The 22154-nt window shown below is 48.1% G+C and overlaps 1 protein-coding gene across 1 annotated transcript; it reads left to right on the top strand.

The window, feature by feature from the left end:
• The first annotated feature begins 11776 nt into the window (after positions 1-11776).
• FABP6 (fatty acid binding protein 6) lies at positions 11777-20685 on the top strand. The gene is made up of 4 exons (XM_033178622.1): positions 11777-11964; positions 13479-13654; positions 16508-16597; positions 20571-20685. The coding sequence occupies exons 1-4, from the start codon at positions 11898-11900 to the stop codon at positions 20622-20624; spliced, it is 387 nt and encodes a 128-aa protein (XP_033034513.1). The 5' UTR covers positions 11777-11897; the 3' UTR covers positions 20625-20685.
• The last annotated feature ends 1469 nt before the right edge of the window (positions 20686-22154 follow it).

Genomic DNA, 22154 nt, shown 5'->3' with positions numbered 1-22154 from the left:
CACTGTAGCCTTCTACTCCTAGGCTCAAGTAATCCTCCTACCTCAGTCTCCTGACTAGCTGGAACTACAGACACACGCCACCATGCCCAGTTGATTTATTTTATTTTATTTTTTGTAGAGATGAGGTCTCCCTATGTTGCCCATGCTCATCTCAAGCTCCTGGGCTCAAGCAAATCTCCCACCTCGGGCTCCCAAAGAGGAAAGATTACAGGCAAAAGCCTCCATGCCTGGCCTATTTATTAATTTTAGAGTCAAGTCTTGCTCTGTCACCCAAGCAGTAGTGCAGTGGCACAAACATAGCTCACTGCAGCCTCGAACTTCCGGGCTCGAACGATCCTTCTTTTAGCCCTTTGGGTAGTGGGGGAACTACGGACACAGGCCACCATGCCTAGCTAAGGTTTTCTGTTTGGTTTTTTTTAGGGACAAGGTCTTGCTATGCTGCCCAGGCTAGTCTCCAATTCCTGGCCTCTAGCCTCCTGAGTCACTGGGATTACAGGTGAGAGCCACCACCCCTGACTTAACTCATTTAACATTAGTAACATCCCCTTCAGGTAGGCACCATTATTATCCAGATTTTGCAGATAAGAAAACTGAGACACGGAAAAATAAATAAGGTGCCCAAGGCCACAGAACCAGTGAGTGACATAGCTGGGATTCAAACCTAGGCAGACTTGGCCCAGAGTCTCTATCTCTTTCGTTTCTCATTATGGATAAACTAAGTGTCAACTGGATTTTCTTATCTTAGTCTTTGACTTTTTTTTTGTTTGTTTGTTTGAGATGGAGTCTCACTCTGTCTCCTAGGCTGGAGTGCAAAGGTGTGATTTCGGCTTATGGCAACCTCTGCCTCCTGAGTACAAGCAATTCTCCTGCCTCAGCCTCCCGAGTAGCTGGGATTACAGGCACCTGCCACCATGCCTGGCTAATTTTTGTATTTTTAGTAGAGACGGGGTTTCGCCATGTTGGCCAGGGTGGTCTAGAACTCTTGACCTCAGGTGATCTTCCCGCCTCAGCCTCCCAAAGTGTTGGGATTACGGGTGTAAGCTACTGTGCCCGGCCTTTTTTTTTTTTTTTTTGGTGAGTTGGGATCTCATTCTGTCACCAGGCTGGAGAGTAGTGACATGATCACAGCTCACTGTAGCCTCAAACTCCTGGACTCCAGTGATCCTCCCACCTCAGCCTCCTCAGTGGCTAGGACTACAGGCACAAGCCACTATGACTGGCTAATTGTTTTTTAATTTTTCTAGAGCCAGGGTCTTACTATGTAGGCCACACTGATCTCAAACTCCTGGCCTTTGATTCTTGAGACTAAAACTAGAAGTATCATCATGGGAAAATATTGCTCTCAGAGGTCCCATTTAGCCCTGACATGCTAGGGATCAATGCCAAATAGTATTTCAGATTTTAGCTGAGGAAAGAGGAAGGGGAGTTTAATCCAGGAATTGATAACCCTGACAGTTCACTTACTCTATACAAGGCCAGTAAGGTCCTGGGGATGGAGAGAATAGGAGGGTGCCCAGGGCTCCTCCCCACCCATGGACTCAAGAACCTGTATTCCCACCCCCTTCTCCAGACATTACTCTGAGAATAATGGTGGCTGACTGAGGCAGGGGCCAGAGTTCAGGTGGAAAGTTGGGGTGGCCCGGGGGAATTAGCCTTGGGGCATTCTTTATCTCTATTAGGGTATAGTTGTTCTGTTTGTTCTATTGCCTCATAAAACTTCACTGTGATATGGAGGCAGTTTGAGTCCATTCACCCCTCCAGGGAGGTTCTCAATGAGGGTCTGAACAAATAGGTAAACCCAGGAGAAGAGGGGAAGAGGCAGGCGTGGGTGGATGGAGGGTGGAGGGTCAGATGTACACTTGGACTCTAGGGAAGGGGTGGGAGTATGGCTGAGTCAGTCAGCCGAGTGCCAATGTCATCCTTTCCCATAGCCCCACCACTCCCATCCTGCCTTGGACACTGACCTTGGAAGAGTAGCAACTAAGGAAAAAACAGTTCTGACTGTGCAGGAGGAAATCAATGGGAAAGGGAGTTTAGCGGGGGCCTGGAGAAGCCACCTGGTCCTTCTTGCCCACATCGCCTGGCTAGAGCTGCTCAAGGCCGCTGAGCACTGCAATCGCTGGGGAGTTTGTAAAAATGCAGATTCTAGGACCCCACCCCAGACCTACCAAATCAGAATTTTGGGAAGCCAGGCCACAGGGATTTCCATTTTTCACAAGCCCTCCCTTCCTGCATCCCCAGCAGTGTATGAACACAGCCTTACAGCATATTCCAGACAGATCTGAACAAATAAAATGAAATCAACACTATCCCAGTACCCACTGGGTACACATACAGAAGGAAAAATGAAATGCAGCTTGAGGCCTGGAAGGGATCACAGTGTAGTTGGGAGATAAAAGACTTACTTTGTGAAGGGTTAAATTAATGCTACAATATGCAAACTGTAATTCACAACAGGCAGGTAAGCTGGACAAATTGCCAGTGAGTGAGAATAACAGTAGATATCCTTCAACAATCATCTGTGAAATGCTAGATCCTGTACTAAGCACTTTTGCTATGTACTTTCATTTAATCTCATTAAAACTCTGAAAGATAGGTATTTTTTTCCCCATATAATAATGAATGAGGTCAGGTGATGGCTCACACCTGCAATCCCAGCACTTTGGGAGGCCAAGGCAGAAGGATTACTTGACTCCAGAAGTTTGTGACAAGCCTGGGCAACATAGTGAGGCCTCGTCTCTATTAAAAGTTAAAAAATTAGCCATGTGTGGTGGAGCATGCCTGAGGTCCCAGCCTCTCAGGAGGCTGAGGCAGGAATATCTCTTGAGCCTGTGAGGCTGAGGCTGATTGTTCCACTGCACTCCAGCCTGGGTGACAGAGTGAGACCTTGCCTAATAATAATAATTAATAATAATAAATAAGACTTTGGCTTATTTGTTAATTCTTCTCATATCAGCCTTCCCTGATACTCAGGTAGAGGTCGAGTAATGTCTCTGTGTTCCAAAAATATCCTTATGTTACACCCTTTATTTCTTTGATCACATCATGTTGTAATTGCCTGTTTATGGGACTGTGTCTCCCACAAGACTTGAGGACAGACCAGGAACTGTGGCTCACGCCTGTAATCCCAGCAGTTTGGGAGGCTGGGGTGGGTGGATCATTTGAGATCAGGAGTTCAAGACCAGCCTGGCCAACATGGTGAAACTCTGTCTCTACTAAAAATACAAAAATTAGCTGGGCATGGTCATGGGGGCCTGTAATCCCAGCTACTTGGGAGGCTAAGGTAGGAGAGTTGCTTGAACCCTGGAAGTGGAGGTTGCAGTGAGTCGAGATGGTGCCACTGCACTCCAGCCTGGGTGACAGAGTGAGATTTTGTCTCAAAAAAAAAAAAAAAAAAAAGACTTGAGATTTGAGGATGGGTACTTGGTATTTCCAGAACCCAGCAAACTGTAGATGCTCAGGTGATGCTTGTTGAATGAATCGACGGTGTGTCTGAAGTCTCAGAGCTAATACATAGAAGGCTGACTGACTCTAAAGCCCAGGTTTCCCCACTGAGCCATTACAAAGAGAAGGTGCAGGCTATGGGGATTTTTGCAAGGGACAATCTCTATAGATTGGAGTCATCAAAGAATCCTCATTGGAGGAGGTGGGGTAGAAGGAAAATTAGAATTCAGAAAGACCGATGAAAGGTGAGCAGTCATCCAGGCAGGCCAAGGCAGGAAGGAGGGGTTTTACAAGGTGCGAACTTCCTCCAAGACAGAGACCCCAGAAGACTCCAGAAGACTATGCCCCACCCCCTAAACCTTTCTATCTCACTCACTGGCTGTCACGTTATGGCTGACTTGCGTCTCCATTGCTGTGATAAAATTATTTCCCCCAAGGTTTTCAGGGAGATGGTGAATTTTTCATTGTTTCTCATGCCTAGAACATGGCGACAAAACATACTCTGTTAGTGGATTTGTCCATTGGGCAAGTCCCTTTTAAAAATGGATGGAGACTTTTTTTTCAGTTTCCATGAAGAAATAAGACTCATTTATGTCTATGATGTATATCTATGTATATAGCTATGTGTAAAAGAGCAAGACAAAACAGTATCTCCGAATTTCATTTTTGTTAAAAAGAGCAGGAAAAAAGGATATGCACAAATATGTTTGTGTGCATGTGGAAAACATCTAGAAGTTTATCTACTGAATTTAACAGCAGCTGGCTCTGGAAAATGAGATGTAGTGGGATCTGGGGTTTTAACCTTTGCAAAATCTTAAGCTTTTGTCTTTTTAAACAATGAGTATGCATTAATTTCACAATTGAAAAAGAAGATTTTTTGGTAGGATTATAGGTAGCTTCAAATTTATTTGTGTTTTGTGCTTTCGAAATTTTCTTTTTTTTTTTTTAAGACAGGGTCTTGCTCTGTCACCCAGGCTGAATGCCATGGTGCAATCGTGGCTCACTGAAGCCTCAGTCTCCCCAGCATAAGTGATCCTCTTGCCTCAGCCTCCAGAGCGGCTGGTATCATAGGCACATGCCACCACACCTGCTAACTTTTACATTTTTAGTAGAGATGAGGTCTCTATATTTGCCCAGGCTGGTCTCTTCCCACATTTTCTTTTCTTCTTCTTTTTTTCTTTTGAGATGGAGTCTTGCTCTGTTGCCCAGGCTGGAGTGCAGTGGCACCATCTCAGCTCACTGCAGCCTCCTCCTCCCAGGTTTAAGTGATTCTCCTGCCTCAGCCTCCCAAGCAGCGGGGACTACAGCCCACCACCACACCCGGCTAATTTTTGTATTTTACTAGAGATGGGGTTCCACCATGTTGGCCAGGCTGGTCTCGACGACCTCTTGACCTCAGGTGATCCGCCCACCTTGGCCTCCCAAAAGTGCTGGGATTACAGGCACGAGCCACAACTCCCCGCCACAGATTTTCTACTATGAAGATATATTACTTTTATAATCAGAAAATAAAATCCCTTTTTATTATAAAAGTTGTTGAAAAGAAAGAAATTCTCAAGATGGCACAATTTGTTATGTTGAGGGGCAGGAAAGTATCAAAGATGTTCGAAACTCTGAGTCCCAGTTAAGCTGGGTGTAAAGAAATTCAGTCCCAATTTGACAAAACATTGTATGAGTTGTAAGAATGTTCCAGACTCCTTAAGTTTGTAGTCCCATCCTGGGGCTTTAGCTCAAGGAAATATAGGCATACCTTGTTTTATTGCACTTCACTTGATTGTACTTCATAGATACTGTATTTTATTTTTATTTTTTTATTCTTTAGTTTTTTTAGAGATGGGATCTGGCTCTGTTGCCCAGGATGGAGTGCAGTGGCATGATCATAGCTTATTGTAGTCTTTTTTTTTTTTTTTTGAGACGGAGTCTTGCTCTGCCACCCAGGCTGGAGTGCAGTGGCCGGATATCAGCTCACTGCAAGCTCCACCTCCCGGGTTTACGCCATTCTCCTGCCTCAGCCTCCGAGTAGCTGGGACTACAGGCGCCCGCCACCTCGCCCGGCTAGTTTTTTGTATTTTTTTAGTAGAGACGGGGTTTCACCGTGTTAGCCAGGATGGTCTCGATCTCCTGACCTCGTGATCCACCCGTCTCGGCCTCCCAAAGTGCTGGGATTACAGGCTTGAGCCACCGCGCCCGGCCAGCTTATTGTAGTCTTAAACTCTAGGCTCGAGTGATCTTCCAGCCTTAGTCTCCCTGAGAAACTGTTTTTCACACGTCAAATGTTTGCGGCAACCCCATGTGGAACAAATCTGTCAGCACCATTTTTCACTTTGTTTCTGGGTCACATTTTGGTAGTTCTTACAGTATTCAAACTTTATTATTATTTTTATAAGTATTCTGGTGATCAGCAATCTTTGATGTTATTATTGTAATTGTTTTGGGGTACCATAAACCCCATCTATCTAAGAGTGAATCTTTGCCCTTCCTTCCTTCCTTCCTTCCTTCCTTCCTTCCTTCCTTCTTTCCCTCCCCCCTTCCCCCTCCCTCCCTCTCTCTTTCCTTCCTTCCTTCCTTCCTTCCTTCCTTCCTTCCTTCCTTCCTTCCTTCCTTCCTTCCTTCCCTCCTTCCTTCCTTCCTTCTTTCCTTCCTTCCTTATTCCTTATTTTGACAAATTCTCACTCTGTTGCCTAGGCTGGAGTGCAGTGGCACAATCTTGACTCATGCAGCCTCTGCCTCCTGGGCTCAAGCAATCCTTCCATCTCAGCCTCTGAAGTAGCTGGGACTATAGGCACACACCACCGCACTTGGCTAATTTAAAAATTTTTTTATAAAAATGACTTTTTTGTCTCACTATATTGCCAGACTGGTCTTAAACTCCTGGGCTCAAGCAATCCTTCCGCCTCAGCCTCCTATAGTGCTGGGATTACAGGCGTGAGCTGCTGTGCCTGGCCAAAACAGTGAACTTCTACCCATTCCCCATCTCTCTTCCCCTCCTCAGGCCTTCTTATTCCCTGAGACACAATATTGAAATTAGGCCAATTAGACTGGGCATGATGCTTTATGCCTGTAATCCCAGCACTTTGGGAGGCCAAGGTGGGAGGATTGCATGAGCCCAGGAGTTTGAGACCAGCTTAGGCAACAAAGCGAGAGCCCATCTCTACAAAAAAATAAGAAAAATTAGCTGGGCATGATGGTGCATGCCTGTGATCCTAGCTACTTGTGAGCCTGAGGTGGAAGACTGGAAGACTGAGCCTGGGAGGTTGAGGCTGCAGTGAGGCGTTTTTCTTGCCAGTGCACTCCAGCCTGGGTGACAGAGGGAGACCCTCTCTCAACAACAAAAGAAATTAGGCTTGTTAATAACCTGAAAATGTCTTCTAAGTGTTCAAGTGAAAGGAGAAATTGCACATCTTTCACTTTAAATCAAACATTAGAAATGATTAAGCTGAATGGGGGAATAATGAGATAGACCAAAAGCTAGGTTTCTTAAGTCAAATAGTTAGCTGAGTGGTGAATGCAAAGGAGAAGTTTTTGGAGGAAATTAAAATGCCACTCAAGGCTGGGTGCAGTGGCTCACACCTATAACCCCAGCACTATGAGAGGCTAAGGTGGGAATATCACTTGAGCCCAGGAGTTTGAGACCAGCCTGGGCAACATAGTGACACTCTGTCTCTACAAGAATTTTTTTTTTTTTTTTTTTTTTAGACAGAGTCTTACTTTGTCCCCCAGGCTGGCGTGCAGTGGCATGATCTCAGCTCACCATGGCCTTAGCCTCCCACACTCAAGTGATTCTCGTGACTCAGCCTCCCCAGCAGCTGTAATTACAGACACGTGCCATCATGCCTAGCTAATTCTCTGTGTTGTTAGTAGAGACAGGGTTTTCAACATGTTGGCCAGGCTGGTCTCAAACTCCTGGCCTCAAGTGATCCGCCTGCCTTGGTCTTGCAAAGTGCTGGGATTACAGGTATGAGCCACCACATCTGGCCAAACCTGACAGCTTTTTTTTTTTTTTTTTTTTTTTTTTGAGATAGAGTCTCACACTGTTGCCTGGGCTGGAGTGCAGTGGTGTGATCTTGGCTCACTGCAACTTCCACCTCCCAGGTTCAAGCAATTCTCCTGCCTCAGCCTCCCAAGCAGCTGGGACTACAGGTGCCCATCACCATACCTGGCTAATTTTTGTATTTTTACCGGAGATGAGGTGCCACCATGTTGGCCAGGCTGGTTTTGAACTCCTGGCCTTGTGATCTGCCCACCTTGGCCTCCCAAAGTGCTGGGATTATAGGCATGAGCCATGGCACTCGCCCCCCACTTTTTTTTTCGAGACAGAGTCTCGCTGTGTCCCCCAGGCTGGAGTGCAGTGGCACGAACTTGGCTCACTGCAATCTCCGCCTCTCGGGTTCAAGCAATTCTCCTGCCTCAGCCTTCCAAGTAGCTGGGATTACAGGTGCCTGCCACCATGTCTGGCTAATTTTTTTGTATTTTTAGTAGAGATGGGTTTTCACCATGTTAGCCAGATGGTCTCAACCTCCTGACCTCATGATCTGCCTGCCTCAGCCTCCCAAAGTGCTGGGATTACAGGCCTGAGCCACCGCGCCTGGCCCAACCTGACAGCTTTTTAGAAACATGGGACTGTGTTTACAAACGAATGCTGGGTGAAGAAAAATAGAATGCAACATTGTATTTATGTGCGGTATAGTTATTGTGTATCTGTTATAGTTGATAAGAAAGAAAATAATAATGAGGGAGAAGGAGAGAGAAATAGCAAAAGAGGGAGGAAGAGAGTAGAAAACATAAGGCCGGGCAGGGTGGCTCACACCTGTAATCCCAGCACTTTGGGAGGCTGAGGCAAGTGGATCACTTGAGGTCAGGAGTTCGAAACCAGTCTGGCCAACATGGTAAAATCTTGTCTCTATTAAAAACAGAAAAATTAGCCAGTCATGGTGGTGGGCGCCTATAATCCCAGCTACTAGGGACGCTGAGGCAGGAGAATGGCTTGAACCCGGGAGGCGGAGGTTGCAGTGAGCCGAGATGTGACACTGCACTCCAGCCTGGGCGACAGAGCGAGACTCTGTCTCAAATAAATACATTAATTAATTAATAAAAGCAGATTACTTGTATTAGGGCTATGGGATTATGGGGATTTTTTGAAAAAAAGATGTTGAAAGCTATTTTAAGAGTAAATATAGTCCGAGCGCGGTGACTCACGCCTGTAGTTCCAGCACTTTGGGAGGCCGAGGCAGGCAGATCACGAGGTCAGGAGTTCGAGCCTGGCCAACATGGAGAAACCCCATCTCTACTAAAGATACAGAAAATGAGCCAGGCATGATGGTGGGCACCTGTAAGCCCAGCTACTCAGGAGGCTGAGGCAGGAGAATTGCTTGAACCTGGGAGGCGGAGGTTGCAGTGAGCCGAGATCACACCACGAGACTTTATCTCAAAAAAAAAAAAAAAAAAAAAAGTAAATATAAACTATACACGGGGCTCTGTGACTCTGGCACGGTATACTTTGTCAAGGTTAATACTTCACTGAACCTCTGTTTGCCCCTAGGTGAAATGGGGACAATATTGGTACATACCTCATAGAGTTGTTCTGAAGATTAAATAAGATCCTTCATGTAAAACACTCAGCTGAGTGCCAAATGCACAATAAAGATCCAATAAATGTGAGCTATCCTTGTTATTGTTATTTCATCATTATTATTATCAGTGAGGGGAAATTCTCACATGCTCTAGGTGGGAGTGTAAACTGCTACAGCTTTTCTGAAAGGCAGTAGAGTAATAGATATACAAATTTTAAACACTGAAATCCTTTGTTCTAGGAATTTCATGTCTGGGAATTCACCCTTAGCAAGTAATCTTAGTAAATAATCTGACATGTACAGTGAAAAGTGTGAACAAGAATATTTTTATCACAGTTATTTATAACAGGAAAAGATTAGAAATAACCTAAAAAATCCAGCAATAGCTAAGTAAGTTATGAGACATACATATGATAGAATACTCTGGAACTATTGAACAGGATATTATGTACCCTTTTGTAATGATATAGACATATGCCTATATCATTACATAAACAGGAGGTAACAGAACAATATAGTCTCATTTATACAAGAAAGTAAATATGTGCATTTAAAAGCCTAAAAGGGCTGGGTGTGGTGGCTCATATCTGTAATCTCAGCACTTTGGGAGGCCGAGGTGGGCAGATCACCCGAGCTCAGGAGTCTGAGACCAGCCTGGCCAACATGGTGAAACCTTGTCTCTGCTAAAAATTAGCTGAGTGTGGTGGTGCGTACCTGTAGTCCCAGCTACTTGGGAGGCTGAGGCAGGAGAACCTGGGAGGCAGAGGTTGCAGTGAGCCAAGTTTGTGTCACTGTACTTCAGCCTGGGCAACAGAGGGAGACTTCACCTCAAAAAAAAAAAAAAAAAAAAAAAAGTCAGGCATGGTGGCATGTACTTGTAGTCCCAGCTGTTTGGGAGGCTGAGTTGGGAGGATCACTTGAGCCTGGGAGGTTGAGGCTACAGGGAGCTGAGATCACACACTGCACTCCAGCCTGGGTGACAAACAGAGACCCTGTCTCAGAAAAAAAGAAAAGAAAAGAAAAGAAAAAGCCTGGAAAGAGAGATACCAAACTCTTATCACAGGTCACCTCTGACAGGACTGTCATTTGCTCTGAATTATTTGAAATTTTTGTATATATAACTTAGGAAAATCCATGACGTGTGTGTGTGTGTGTGTGTCTGTCTGTCTGTCTGTCTGCCTGTTAGACTAAAGTAAGAGTCCTGGCTGAAGTTAGAAATTCCAAGATTGGAGATTAAAGCCTGGTAAAATGCGGCAGAGTTGGTTTTTCATCAGTTCAGAGACTCCTTAGTCCCAGGTCTGGGAGTCAGCAACTGTACTGAATTCAGCTTGAGATGGAAATGAGGGAGATTCATGGAGAGCAAGCCTGGGAAAAGGAAATAGACATGCAAAGATTTCCTGAATTAATAATAATCGGCCAGGTGCTGTGGCTCACACCTGTAATCCCAACACTTTGGAAGGCTGAGGCAGGCGGATCACTTGAGGTTGGGAGTTCGAGACGAGCCTAAGCAACATGGAGAAACCCCTTCTCTACTAAAACTACAAAATTAGCTGGGTGTGATGGTGCATGCCTGTAATCCCAGCTACTCGGGAGGCTGAGGCAGGAGAATTGCTTGAACCCAGGGGGTGGAGGTTGCAGTGAGCCGAGATCACACCTTTGCACTCCAGCCTGAGAAACAAGAGTGAAACTCCATCTCAAAAATAAATAAATAAATAAATAAATAAATAGTAATCATGAGAGCCTTTGCAGAGTGTTTTATACTTTGCACCGTCAATTTTGCCCAATGCAGAGGACTATCTCACAAGATAGGTAGACTGGAGTGATCACTGAGGAGATAGAGTCCCAGCATGTGAAGTGGTACTGAGAGACAGAGCAGGAAATGGAAGTCAAGATTCTGAATCCTTAACCCCTTCCAGCTCTGAAGCTTGAACAAAATAAAACTCATCCAGCTCCCAGCCCAGTGCCTGGCACACAGGCGTCTTCAAGGCACCTGGCACCTTCTTCTCCAGGTGCGCTGCCTAGGTCCATGGGTGGCTGCTGTACTCTGGTTGCATTATCTTCACCCTTAGGGGCATCTGTTGTCCTTCAAGTTTGCTTTGCTCCAGCCAGACTCACTGTTTCCTTTCATCATGACCCTTTCCATCTTCAGCACACTGTTCCCTCATCCTAGAATATCATCTCCCTTTGTTCTGAACCTCCTCCAACCTTCCTGCTTCCCCACACATCCAAGTCCTATTGGTCCTCCAAGATGAGTGCCAAATGCCACCTCCTCCCCAATCATGCACCAGCCACCTGCTGGACACCATTGCTCCTTCCCCATGCCCCAGGTCAGCCATCTGCTTTTCTCTTGGGGCGCATCACACACTGCTTACACAAGAACTCTCTGCAGGTGTGTGCTTGTCTCTGGACTAAACCAAAGGCTCTTTTGGGAAAGATGTGTGTCTCGTTCATTTGTGTTTCTTCAGTGCTGGCCCTGCACACAGCAAGTGCTCAACTGCTTTGGTTGCAGAGTGAGAGAGTGCATGAGCGATGAGAGATGGTGAGAGCATGGGTTGAGGGCAGGGCGTGTGGGAATGGAGGGAGAGACGGGCAGAGAGGTGATGACTCCTCAAACCCATTGCCATCCTGACCCTGCGGGCAATGGCAATGGGGTCACAGCCAGCACTTCCCCAGGGTGAATAACCTTGGGGCTCTCTCCCTCCAGGTCCCGCCCACATCATAAAACAGCGAGTGCTTCCTCTTCAGGACAGGAGGGAGAAGAAGTGGGGTGACTTAGGGGCAGAGCCTCAGCAACTGGGAGAGTTTATAAGCTGGGAAAGCAGACCCCTCCTCACCACTGGTTCTCCTCATCCCTCTGCTCTCTGGCTCCAGCCTCCCAGCAGCATGGCTTTCACCGGCAAGTTCGAGATGGAGAGTGAGAAGAATTATGATGAGTTCATGAAGCTCCTCGGTGAGTGAGCTCCTGGGTAACCCTTCCTCGGGGTTGGTTTGTCACAGTGGGACAAGATTTCATTCATTCATTCACACATTTGTTGAGCAACTGCTTTCTCCCAGGCTCTGAGGATTATAAGAACTAAGACACTCTTTTTTTTTAAATTTTTTTGAGATGGAGTCTTGCTCTGTCGCCCAGGCTGGAGTGCAGTGGCGCTATCTCCACTCACTGCAAGCTCTGCCTCCCAGGTTCACACCATTCTCTTGCCTCAGCCTCCCAAGTAGCTGGGACTACAGGTGCCCGTCACCTCGCCCTACTAATTTTTTTTTTTTTGTATTTTTAGTAGAGACAGGGTTTCACCATGTTAGCCAGCATGGTCCTGATCTCCTGATCTCAGGTGATCCATCCGCCTTGGTCTCCCAAAGTGCTGGGAGTACAGGCATGAGCCACTGCGCCTGGCAGTGTAACTCTCAAGGTTCAGAGGACAGCTCAAGGGGACCCATGCCCTCCCTCTTGGTGGCCACTTCTTGCCTGCCAGCTGGGTCAGAGCAACCCTGAGACCAGGGCCCTTGTGCCTTGGGGCCTGGAGGAGTCGAGAGCCCCTCTGAGTCATGCACTGGCAGTGGCCCTGAAGGAGCATGACTTGGCTTCATCTATAACAGCTTCATGTTGTGGAATGGGAAGTGAGCCCACCTCGGTTCTACACCGATTCTGTCATTACTTTCAATGAAATACTGGGAAGTCCCTTTCCCATTCTAGGTGCTCACTTCCTTATCTGTAAAATAAAAATATTAGAAGACACAATCTTTTTTGGGGGGAGGGTAGGGGACGGAGTCCTGCTCTGTAGCCCAGGCTGGACTGCAGTGGCGCTATCCTGACTCACTGCAACCTCTACCTCCCGGGTTTAAGTGATTCTCTTGCCTCAGCCTCTGAAGCAGCTGGTATTACAGGCACCCACCACCATCCGCAGATAATTTTTTTTTTTGTATTTTTAGTAGAGATGGGGTTTTACCACATTGGCCAGGCTGGTCTTGAACTTCTGACCTTAAACGATCTGCCCGCCTCGGGTTCCCAAGGTGCTGGGATTACAGGCCTGAACCACCTCACCTGGCCAGAAGGCACAGTCTTGAAAGTCTCATTAATTCCAGAACTTCTCGAGCTTGGCAAGATTCTGTTATATTTATATTACTATCAGAAGCTTGGTTATTATCGATGAGCACCCATTATGTGCCCGGAGCTTCACAAACACACTCACATTGAATATAATTCTTGTAACAGCCCTTTGAGATGGGTCTTATTATCCCCATCTTGTGGATGAATACACTGAGGATGAATACAGAGAGATAGTGACTTTCCCCAGCCACATGGCTCACAGCATGTATTATCTGTCTCAGGCACTGTGCCCTTAACCTGCAGGCTAGCCTATCATGCACATGGGGTAGGGCAGTGGGGGTAGGCAGGAAAGCTCTTTCCCCAAACCACAGGGTTAAAAGCAGCTCTTATATGGCTACTCTGCTTATCCCCGGGTCCAGGGATCTCCAGCGATGTCATCGAAAAGGCCCGCGACTTCAAGATCATCACGGAGGTGCAGCAGGATGGGCAGGACTTCACTTGGTCCCAGCACTACTCCGGGGGACACACCATGACCAACAAGTTCACTGTTGGCAAGGAAAGCGACATACAGACAATGGGGGGCAAGAAGTTCAAGGTGAGAGGCCACTGGCTGTCCCCGTCCTTCCCCAGGCCTCCACCCGACTTCTCCTTCTCAAACACAGCCTCCCTGCTCCCAAGCTGAGGCTTCTTTCTCCAGTTTGGCCTCCAGCATTAAGAGCTTGAGTTACTTGGCAATTTAATGTTCCTGATTTTTAATGGTCAAAATTGGGCACTAAAACAATAAGAAAAGTAGCCAATACTTGCTGAACACTTAATATAACCTAGACTCTTGCTGAATAGATTTTTCATCTTAATGCAGTTAATCCTATGACATTGCTACAATTACTCTCCCCAGATTGAGGGGGAAGGCTAAATCATGGGATTAAAAAGCTTGCTGGCCAGGCACCGTGGCTCCTACCTGTAATCCCAGCACTCAGGGAGGCCAAGGCGGGTGGATGGCTTGAGGCCAGGATTTTGAGATTAGCCTGGCCAACACGGTGAAACCCTGTCTCTACCAAAAATACAAAAATCAGCTGGACATGGTGGTGCATACTTGTAATTCCTGCTACTCAGGAGGCTGAGGCAGGGGAATAACTTGAACCCAGAAGGCAGAGGTTGCAGTGAGCCGAGATCATGCCATGCACTCCAGCCTGGGTGACAGAGTGAGAGTCCATCCCAAAAGATAAATAAATAAATAAATAATAAAAATAACCTTGCCTTAGTCACACAACAGGGGCAGGCCTTCACACCAGCACTAGAGAGCATAAGTGCTTTTTTTTTTTTCTTCAAGACTCACTCTGTCACCCAGACTGGAGTGCAGTTGGCATGATCTCAGCTCACTGCAACCTCTGCCTCCTGGGTTCAAGCGATTCCCCTGCCTCAGCCTCCCAAGTAGCCAGGATTACAGGTATGCACCACCACATCTGGCTAATTTTTGTACTTTTAGCTGAGACGGGGTTTCACCATGTTGGCCAGGCTGGTCTTGAACTCCTGACCTTGTGATCTGCCCACCTTGATCTCCGAAAGTGCTGGGATTACAGGCGTGAGCCACTGTGCCTGGCCATAAGTGCTTTTTTAATGTTGCCTCTCTGTGTAGCACAGAGATAAAGAGGCCGGGCTCTGGAGTGAGCCTTGGCTGGGTTTGAAACCATGATTTCCCACCAGCAATTGTAGGGCCTTGGGTAAGTCATTTCACTCCCCTGAGCCTCGTATCTCTAGTATGCAAAAGGAGACTACATACAGTCTCTGGCTCCAAGAGCTGTGGTGAAGATTAAACAAGACAGTGCATGAAAGCACCTGGCATAGTGCCTGCCACATATTGAATGCTAGAAGAAAAAACGCAGTCATTTGCTTTTGTTTTAGAAGTGAAGAAACTGGCCGGGCGCGGTGGCTCAAGCCTGTAATCCCAGCACTTTGGGAGGCCGAGACGGGCGGATCACGAAGTCAGGAGATCGAGACCATCCTGGCTAACATGGTGAAACCCCGTCTCTACTAAAAAAAATACAAAAAACTAGCCGGGCGAGGTGGCAGGCGCCTGTAGTCCCAGCCACTCGGGAGGCTGAGGCAGGAGAATGGTGTAAACCCAGGAGGCGGAGCTTGCAGTGAGCTGAGGTCCGGCCACTGCACTCCAGCCTGGGCGACAGAGCGAGACTCCGTCTCAAAAAAAAAAAAAAAAAAAAGAAGTGAAGAAACTGGCTGGGCACGGTGGCTTAGGCCTGTAATCCCAACACTTTGGGAGGCTGAGGCAGGTGGATCGCGAGGTCAGGAGTTCGAGACCAGCCTGGCCAATATAGTGAAATGCTGTCTCTACTAAAATTACAAAAATTAGCCAGGCGTGGTGGCGGGCACCTGTAATCCCAGCTACTTGGGAGACTGAGGCAGGAGAATCGCTTGAACCCCGGAGGCAGAGGTTGCAGTGAGCCGAGATCACACCATTGCACTCTAGCCTGGGCAACAGGGAACGGGGCAAGGCTCCGTCCCCCCCTGCAAAAAAAAAAGAAAACTGAAGAAACTGAGGTTCAGGGATACCAAGTAATGGATCTAAGGCCCTGCAGCCAGAACATGCTGGGACCAGGGATTTGAACCCCAGCTATTTGCCTCTATCATTAGGCCTCTGGTGACCCATGTGGAGTTCTAATTATAGAAAAGGAGTCAGGCTGGCGGCAGCAGGGGAAAGCAAAAAAGGAGAGCAGATAAGCTATAAGTCTGCCTTTCTTCATGGTCCAGAACACATACCCCTCCTGTGTAAATAACTCACAATCTTCCTGTGCCCAGCTATTGTCACCTCCACTGATAGAAATATGTAAGTTATCTCACTATAACCTTTGCTTTGTCAGTACTGCACAAAACCCTCTTCAGCACACTGCATAAGCAACAGTCTATAAACTCTCCAGCAAGACTTTGTCTCCTTGCAGTCAGCTCCTCTCTTGCTGACCTGCCCAGTGCACCCTTGCAACGTATTTTCATACTTTCTCTAAGAAATCTGACTTTTATTTTGCTGACAACTGTCTTGGTAAATTCTTTTTTTCTTTTTTTTTTTTTTTGAGACAGTCTTGCTCTGTTGCCCAGGCTGGAGCACAGTGGCACAATCTCTGCTCACTGCAGCCTCTGCCTCCCGGGTTCAAGCAATTCTTGTGCCTCAGCCTCCCAAGTAACTGGGATTACAGGCATGAGCCACCACATCCGGCTAATTTTTGTATTTTTAATAGCGGGGTTTCACCATGTTGTTCAGGCTGGTCTTCCTGACCTCAAGTGATCTGCCCACCTCAGTCTCCCAAAGTGCTGGGATTATAGGCGTAAGCCACTGCGCCTGGCCTTGGTAAATTCTTCTTACTCCCCGTGCCACCAGCCCCAGATAGTTACCAATCACCTGCAACAACCCAGGCTTAATGTTGTGCTTCAATTCCAGGCCATCGTGCAGATGGAGGGCGGGAAGCTGGTGGTGAATTTCCCCAACTATCACCAGACCTCAGAGATCGTGGGTGACAAGCTGGTGGAGGTGAGTGTCCTGCTGGTCCCTGGGATGATTACTGGACATTTATCTGTCTCCTGGCCACAGCCCCTCAGAGGCAGGCCTCTGGGCAGCTGGCTTTACCAGCACTTCCCTTGTACCAGGCTCTATGCTGAGTGCTGGATGCACATGATGTCATTTGGTCTTCAAATAACCCTGTTAGGTGGGGATTTTTGTCTCCATTTTAGGAGGAGACTGAGGCACAGGGAAGCTAAGTGAGGGAGCACATAGCTTTGATGACAGAGCTGGGATTTGATGCTAAGTAGCCTGACTGCAGCACGCACACTCAGCCACCTCTGGGGCACAAGACTGGAAGCCTGGAAGATCCTTCCCAGAATATAAATAAAGGAGGTGGTCCAGGTGGGCTCCTCCAGGGACAGCCACCACTCCACTCCATTTCCATGAGGGACATCAGGCACCTTCTACCAGATCTTCTGATTTATCCAGAGAAGATGGACATTTGCACTTCCATGTGAAATCTCCACACTATCAAATATTGGCAACTAATTAGAACATTCTTTCAATATTGGCAGGTCCAACACACACATCTGTGGGTCCTCCTACACAGGAGGTGGTGCCCTGGGAGGCCCTTCTTCTCACTTCTGTTTCTTTCCCGTGGGTCTCCAAGTTCTCCCCGGGTGGAAGAAATGGATGTGAAGTTAACAGGGAAAAGAAGGCATTTCCACACTTCATTCCCTCACTGTGAGCCTGTGACCTGCATCAGAGACCCTCTGGGGTCCTGTTTGGTCTAGAAAGGGCCCTTCCCTCCTCCCTGAAGCTCTCCAGCAGGGAAGACGTGATGAGGGAGGCAGGGTTTGTGTGACCCCCTTGCTTCTTCTTTGGTCTTTCTCTCTCTCTCTCTGTCTCTCTCGTTTCCTTGTGCCCTCATCTTAAGCCCTGTCAAGAGGAAAGGAGCACACTGCCTCTCTCAGACACTGTGGTGTAAATGATTTACACCACAGACACTTATTTCACACAGCTCTGGAGGCTGGGAAGTACAAGATCAGGGTGCCAGCATGAGCAGGGGCTTATGAGGGCCCCCATCCTGGTTTCTTCACATGGCAGGGAGACGTCATCTCTCTCGTGTCTGGTTGTTTTTTTTTTTTGAGACAGAGTCTTGCTCTGTTGTCCAGGCTGAAGTTCAGTGGCATAAACTTGGCTCACTACAACCTCCACCTCCCAGGTTCAAGTGATTCTCCTGCCTCAGCCTCCCGAGTAGCTGGGATTACAGGTGTGCACAACCATGCCCAGCTATTTTTGTATTTTTAGTAGAGACGGGGTTTCACCATGTTGGCCAGGTTGGTCTTGAACTCCTGACCCGATGATATGTACTCCCTCGGCCTCCCAAAGTGCTGGGATTACAAGTATGAGCCACTGTGCCTGGCCTTTTTTTTTTTTCTTTTGAGATGGAGTTTTACTCTGTTGCCCAGGCTGGAGTACAGTGGCGCGATCTCAGCTCACTGCAACCTCTGCTTCCCCCATGCAAGTGATTATCATGCCTCAGCCTCCTGAGTAGCTGGGATTACAGGCGTGTGCCACCACGCCCAGCTAATTTTTGTAATTTTAGTAGAGACAGAGTTTCACCATATTGGTCAGGCTTGTCTTGAACTCCTGACCTCAAGTGATCTGCCCGCCCTGGCCTCCCAAAGTGTTGGGATTACAGGCGTGAGCCACTGTATCAGGCCTTGTGTCTGTTGTTATAAGGGCACTAATCCCTCATGAGGACTCCACCCTCATAACCTAATCACCCACTAAAGGTCCTATCTCCAAATAACTTCATATTGGGGCTTCGACCTTTACCATATGGGTTTGGTTGGGGGACACACATGGAGTCCGTTACACGGCCCAAGAGGTTCCGTGCCCTCCCATTATACTCATTTTACAGAGCAGCATTACAAGGCTCAGAGATAGCACGGGACTTGGCCATGGCCACGTAACTAGTACATGCAGAGGCAGATCTCATCTGCTGACTTCCAGACTAGGCCCCCTGCCTCTTCTGCCCAGGCCCATGGGTCTTTTTTAATCCCCCTTTAACATTTTTGTTTAAATAATCTAAAAATTGGCTGGGTGTGGTGGCTCATGCTTCTAATCCCAGCACTTTGGGAGGCTGAGGCAAGTGGATCACCTGAGGTCAGAAGTTCAAGACCAGCCCAGCCAACATGGTGAAACCCAGCTTCTACTAAAAATACAAAAAAGAATTAGCCGAGTGTGGTGGCGCACACCTGTAATCCCAGCTACTTAGGAGGCTGAGGCAGGAGAATCGCTTAAATCCGGGAGGTGGAGGTTGCAGTGAGTAGAGAATGTGCCCACTCCAGCCTGGGCAACAAGAGCAAAACTCTGTCTAAAAAAAAAAAAAAAAGTCTAAAAATTAATAGATGTACAGTGTTGAAAAACTGTAAAAAGAACAAAAGTGACTATATCCCTCTTCTCCTGGGTGAAAACTGACATTTCGAAGGATCTAATGAAAGGGCTTTTGATGCATTTTTACATGAAATGTTAGTCAATAACTCCCAGAGAAGCAAAGTTCCCCAGCCTGTGAGGTGTGCAGGGAGAGCATAGGGCAGGAGAATTGGAAGCAGATTTGGGCCTGAAAAGAGAATTGATCTTCCCAAGCTGAAGGAACTAGCTTGTCAATACCCAGAGGTTCCTCATCATGGAGCCCATGTGGTGTGGGCAGTGGCTGGAGTTCAGGGTCGTCATGCACACACACACACGACACAGCCAGGCACACACACATGTATGCATGCACATAGACCCAGGTACGCGCATACATAAACAAAGTTCCATGACTAGGCCCTGAGAGGAGCTGTCTTGATTGCAAATCTCCCATCTATAGAGGCCCAGAATCATCCTGGCACCTCCCCACTTCTCCACCAACAGACAGTGCATTTTGTAAGCATACCTCCTGCCTTCTGCCACCAGCACCCCTGCCATGTTCTCATCACCTCTCCCCTACACTAAGCCCAGCCTCCTCTGATTCCACCTCTCCCCCACCTTCCATCCATCCCATACGCAAGTCACACATCACTTCACACTGCTGCCCTTTGTCATGAATCAGGACCAAACTCCTCCGCTTGACCTTCCACGGCCTTACTGCCCAGTCCTACAGGTATGCTCTGCCCAGCCCACCTGGACCAGCTACTGCTCCTGAGCTGGCCAGAGCCGTTCCTATCTCCCTTTCTGTGCCATGTGGTTTCTCTGCTCTGAATTCCCTTTCTCCTGTTTGCTTTTCCAAATCCAATTCTGCAGGCTTCTGTCCAACAGCCAATTCCCCCTCCTGTTACCTAGTCAGTGGCTCCCTGCCTCCTCTGGGCTCTCCCACAGCTCTCTGTTTGCTACCCGCCCTTCTCATGGAAATGCTGCTTTCCTCTGCTGGGTGTGCGAACCAGCTGATGACACGTGCACCTCCAATGGCAGCACAGCTCCACGGCAGGGAGCCCCGGGCACCACACACTGTGGGCCTTCAATGAACTGCATGCCCCCGCCTGCCTCTCCCACTAAACCTTAGGCTTCCAGAGAGTAGGGACTGTATCTTCCCATCACTGAGCATGTGACAGGTGCCCACAAATACTGTGCGATGCAGCCATGGTATGTGGCCTTGGAAGGGTTACTTGACTTCTCTAAACTTCCATTTTCTCATCTGTACAATGAGAACAGCCTCACAAGGCTGTTGGGAGGATTAAATGGAATCATGCAGGGGAATCATGGGTGAATGGAGAGGAACAGAGGTGCAGGGTTCCATACCCAGAGTCACATCACCCCTCACAGCTGGTTACCATTCATCACAGGGAGTCTGCACACTGACTCCTGGAACAAATCAGGAAATTGAGGCCCAAAGAAGTGGTGCACCTGACTCTCATCTACTCAAGGCTGGGGTTGGAGGCTCATCTTCCTTCAGCGGTGCCTCCTGGCTACCTTGGGGTGGGGCACTGACTCCTTCTGTCCCGGCGGCTTCTTTCAGGTCTCCACCATCGGAGGCGTGACCTATGAGCGCGTGAGCAAGAGACTGGCCTAGGCATCCAGACCCGGCCCAGGGAGCTACAAACCCGCCAATAAAACTGATAATAAGGACAGACGCTGCTCGCTCCAGAACCTCTTTGTTTTTCTTTTCTGGTGTCTTGGGATGGGCTCTGGCTGGGTGAGGGTGGGAAAGCCCCCAAGGGTGGCCACATGGGCCACACATTGGCCCTGAGATCCCTGTGGGATTCATGTCATGGCACAGCAAGACATGAATGTGGATGACTGCAATGCTCCTGCTCTCTGGGTCAGGCTGAAGGTGGCACACAGGAAGCATGGTGGGCACACTTCTGTGGCCCCTTCACCCCACTCTGCCACCCACTACTCTGTGCTGCTTGAAGGCTCCTTTATGGAGACAAAGTCAGCTGGGAAGAGTAACACATTGATTCTCGAATGGGCCACAGGACAGGCATATCAGGACTTGGGGGTTGTAGGGTGGGAGCTGTTCCTCTAGGAAGGGCCCCGGCTGCTGGGCTCCAAAGCTCAAAGCGGGGATGGACCAGGGCTCGCCCAGGAAAGCTGTTTCAGCTTGGCCAGGGTTCTGCTGTTATTCACTGTGGAGTCATCCCTTTGGTCCTCAGTTTACCCACTGAGGGGTACAAAGGGGGTCCAGGAGGACCAATGACAGGCTGAGGGGGATCAGTGGTCTATGAGATGGCAAAGGGGCAATGGGGGTGATAGGAGGGGCAGGAGGGACTGGAGTGTCCTGGTTTTGACTCACAGGGCTTGGGCGGGGTGCCTGGGAAGAGCTTCGAGAGGCTATGGGGGGCTGGGAAGGGGGGTGGGGGCGGGGTCACCCTGACATCTGGTGCCTGGAGTCCTGGGTTGAGAAGCATTCTGAGGCAACGTTTGGGTTTGGCAGATGTCCTGGGACAATCTCTAATCCAGAATCCTGAAGGGGACTTTTTTCATCCTCCTCTCTCCTTGGAAGTGTTACCACATCTGGGTACCACCTTGACCTCTTTTTTACCCAATATTTTTCTTTTCTTTTCTTTTCTTTTTGAGACGGAGTTTTGCCCTTGTTGCTCAGGCTGGAGTGCAATGGCATGATCTTGGCTCACCGCAACCTCCGCCTCCTGGGCTCAAGCGATTCTCCTGCCTCAGCCTCCCAAGTAGCTAGGATTATAGGCAAGTGCCACCACGCCTGGCTAATTTTGTATTTTTAGTAGAGACAGGGTTTCTCCACGTTGGTCAGGCTGGTCTCAAACTTCTGACCTCAGGTGGTCCACCTGCCTCGGCCTCCCAAAGTGTTGGGATTACAGGCATGAACCACTGTGCCCAGCTACCCTGTATTTTTCTACATAACAATTCACTTATTTTTACTATAATGGAAAATCACGTCACTTCCATACATAGACAACCACTGTTATTTGCCATAATTTAAAACTATTTAAAAAGTCAAAGCTGAACAATGTTGACTTCTAGCCAGATTCTGTTGCCTGCCCAAGGCCCTGGGCCTAAGGCCTCCCTTTGTGAAAAGGGTGAGAGAGGTAAAAGATACAGTGGTATCAAATGGGAAAATTTATCC

This window comes from Trachypithecus francoisi, unplaced genomic scaffold (assembly GCF_009764315.1).
Source record: "Trachypithecus francoisi isolate TF-2019V2 unplaced genomic scaffold, Tfra_2.0 Lachesis_group2, whole genome shotgun sequence".
NCBI classification, from domain to species: Eukaryota; Metazoa; Chordata; class Mammalia; order Primates; family Cercopithecidae; genus Trachypithecus; species Trachypithecus francoisi.
The sequence above is the reverse complement of the archived record's forward strand: the minus strand, read 5'-3'. Positions and strand labels throughout refer to the sequence as shown.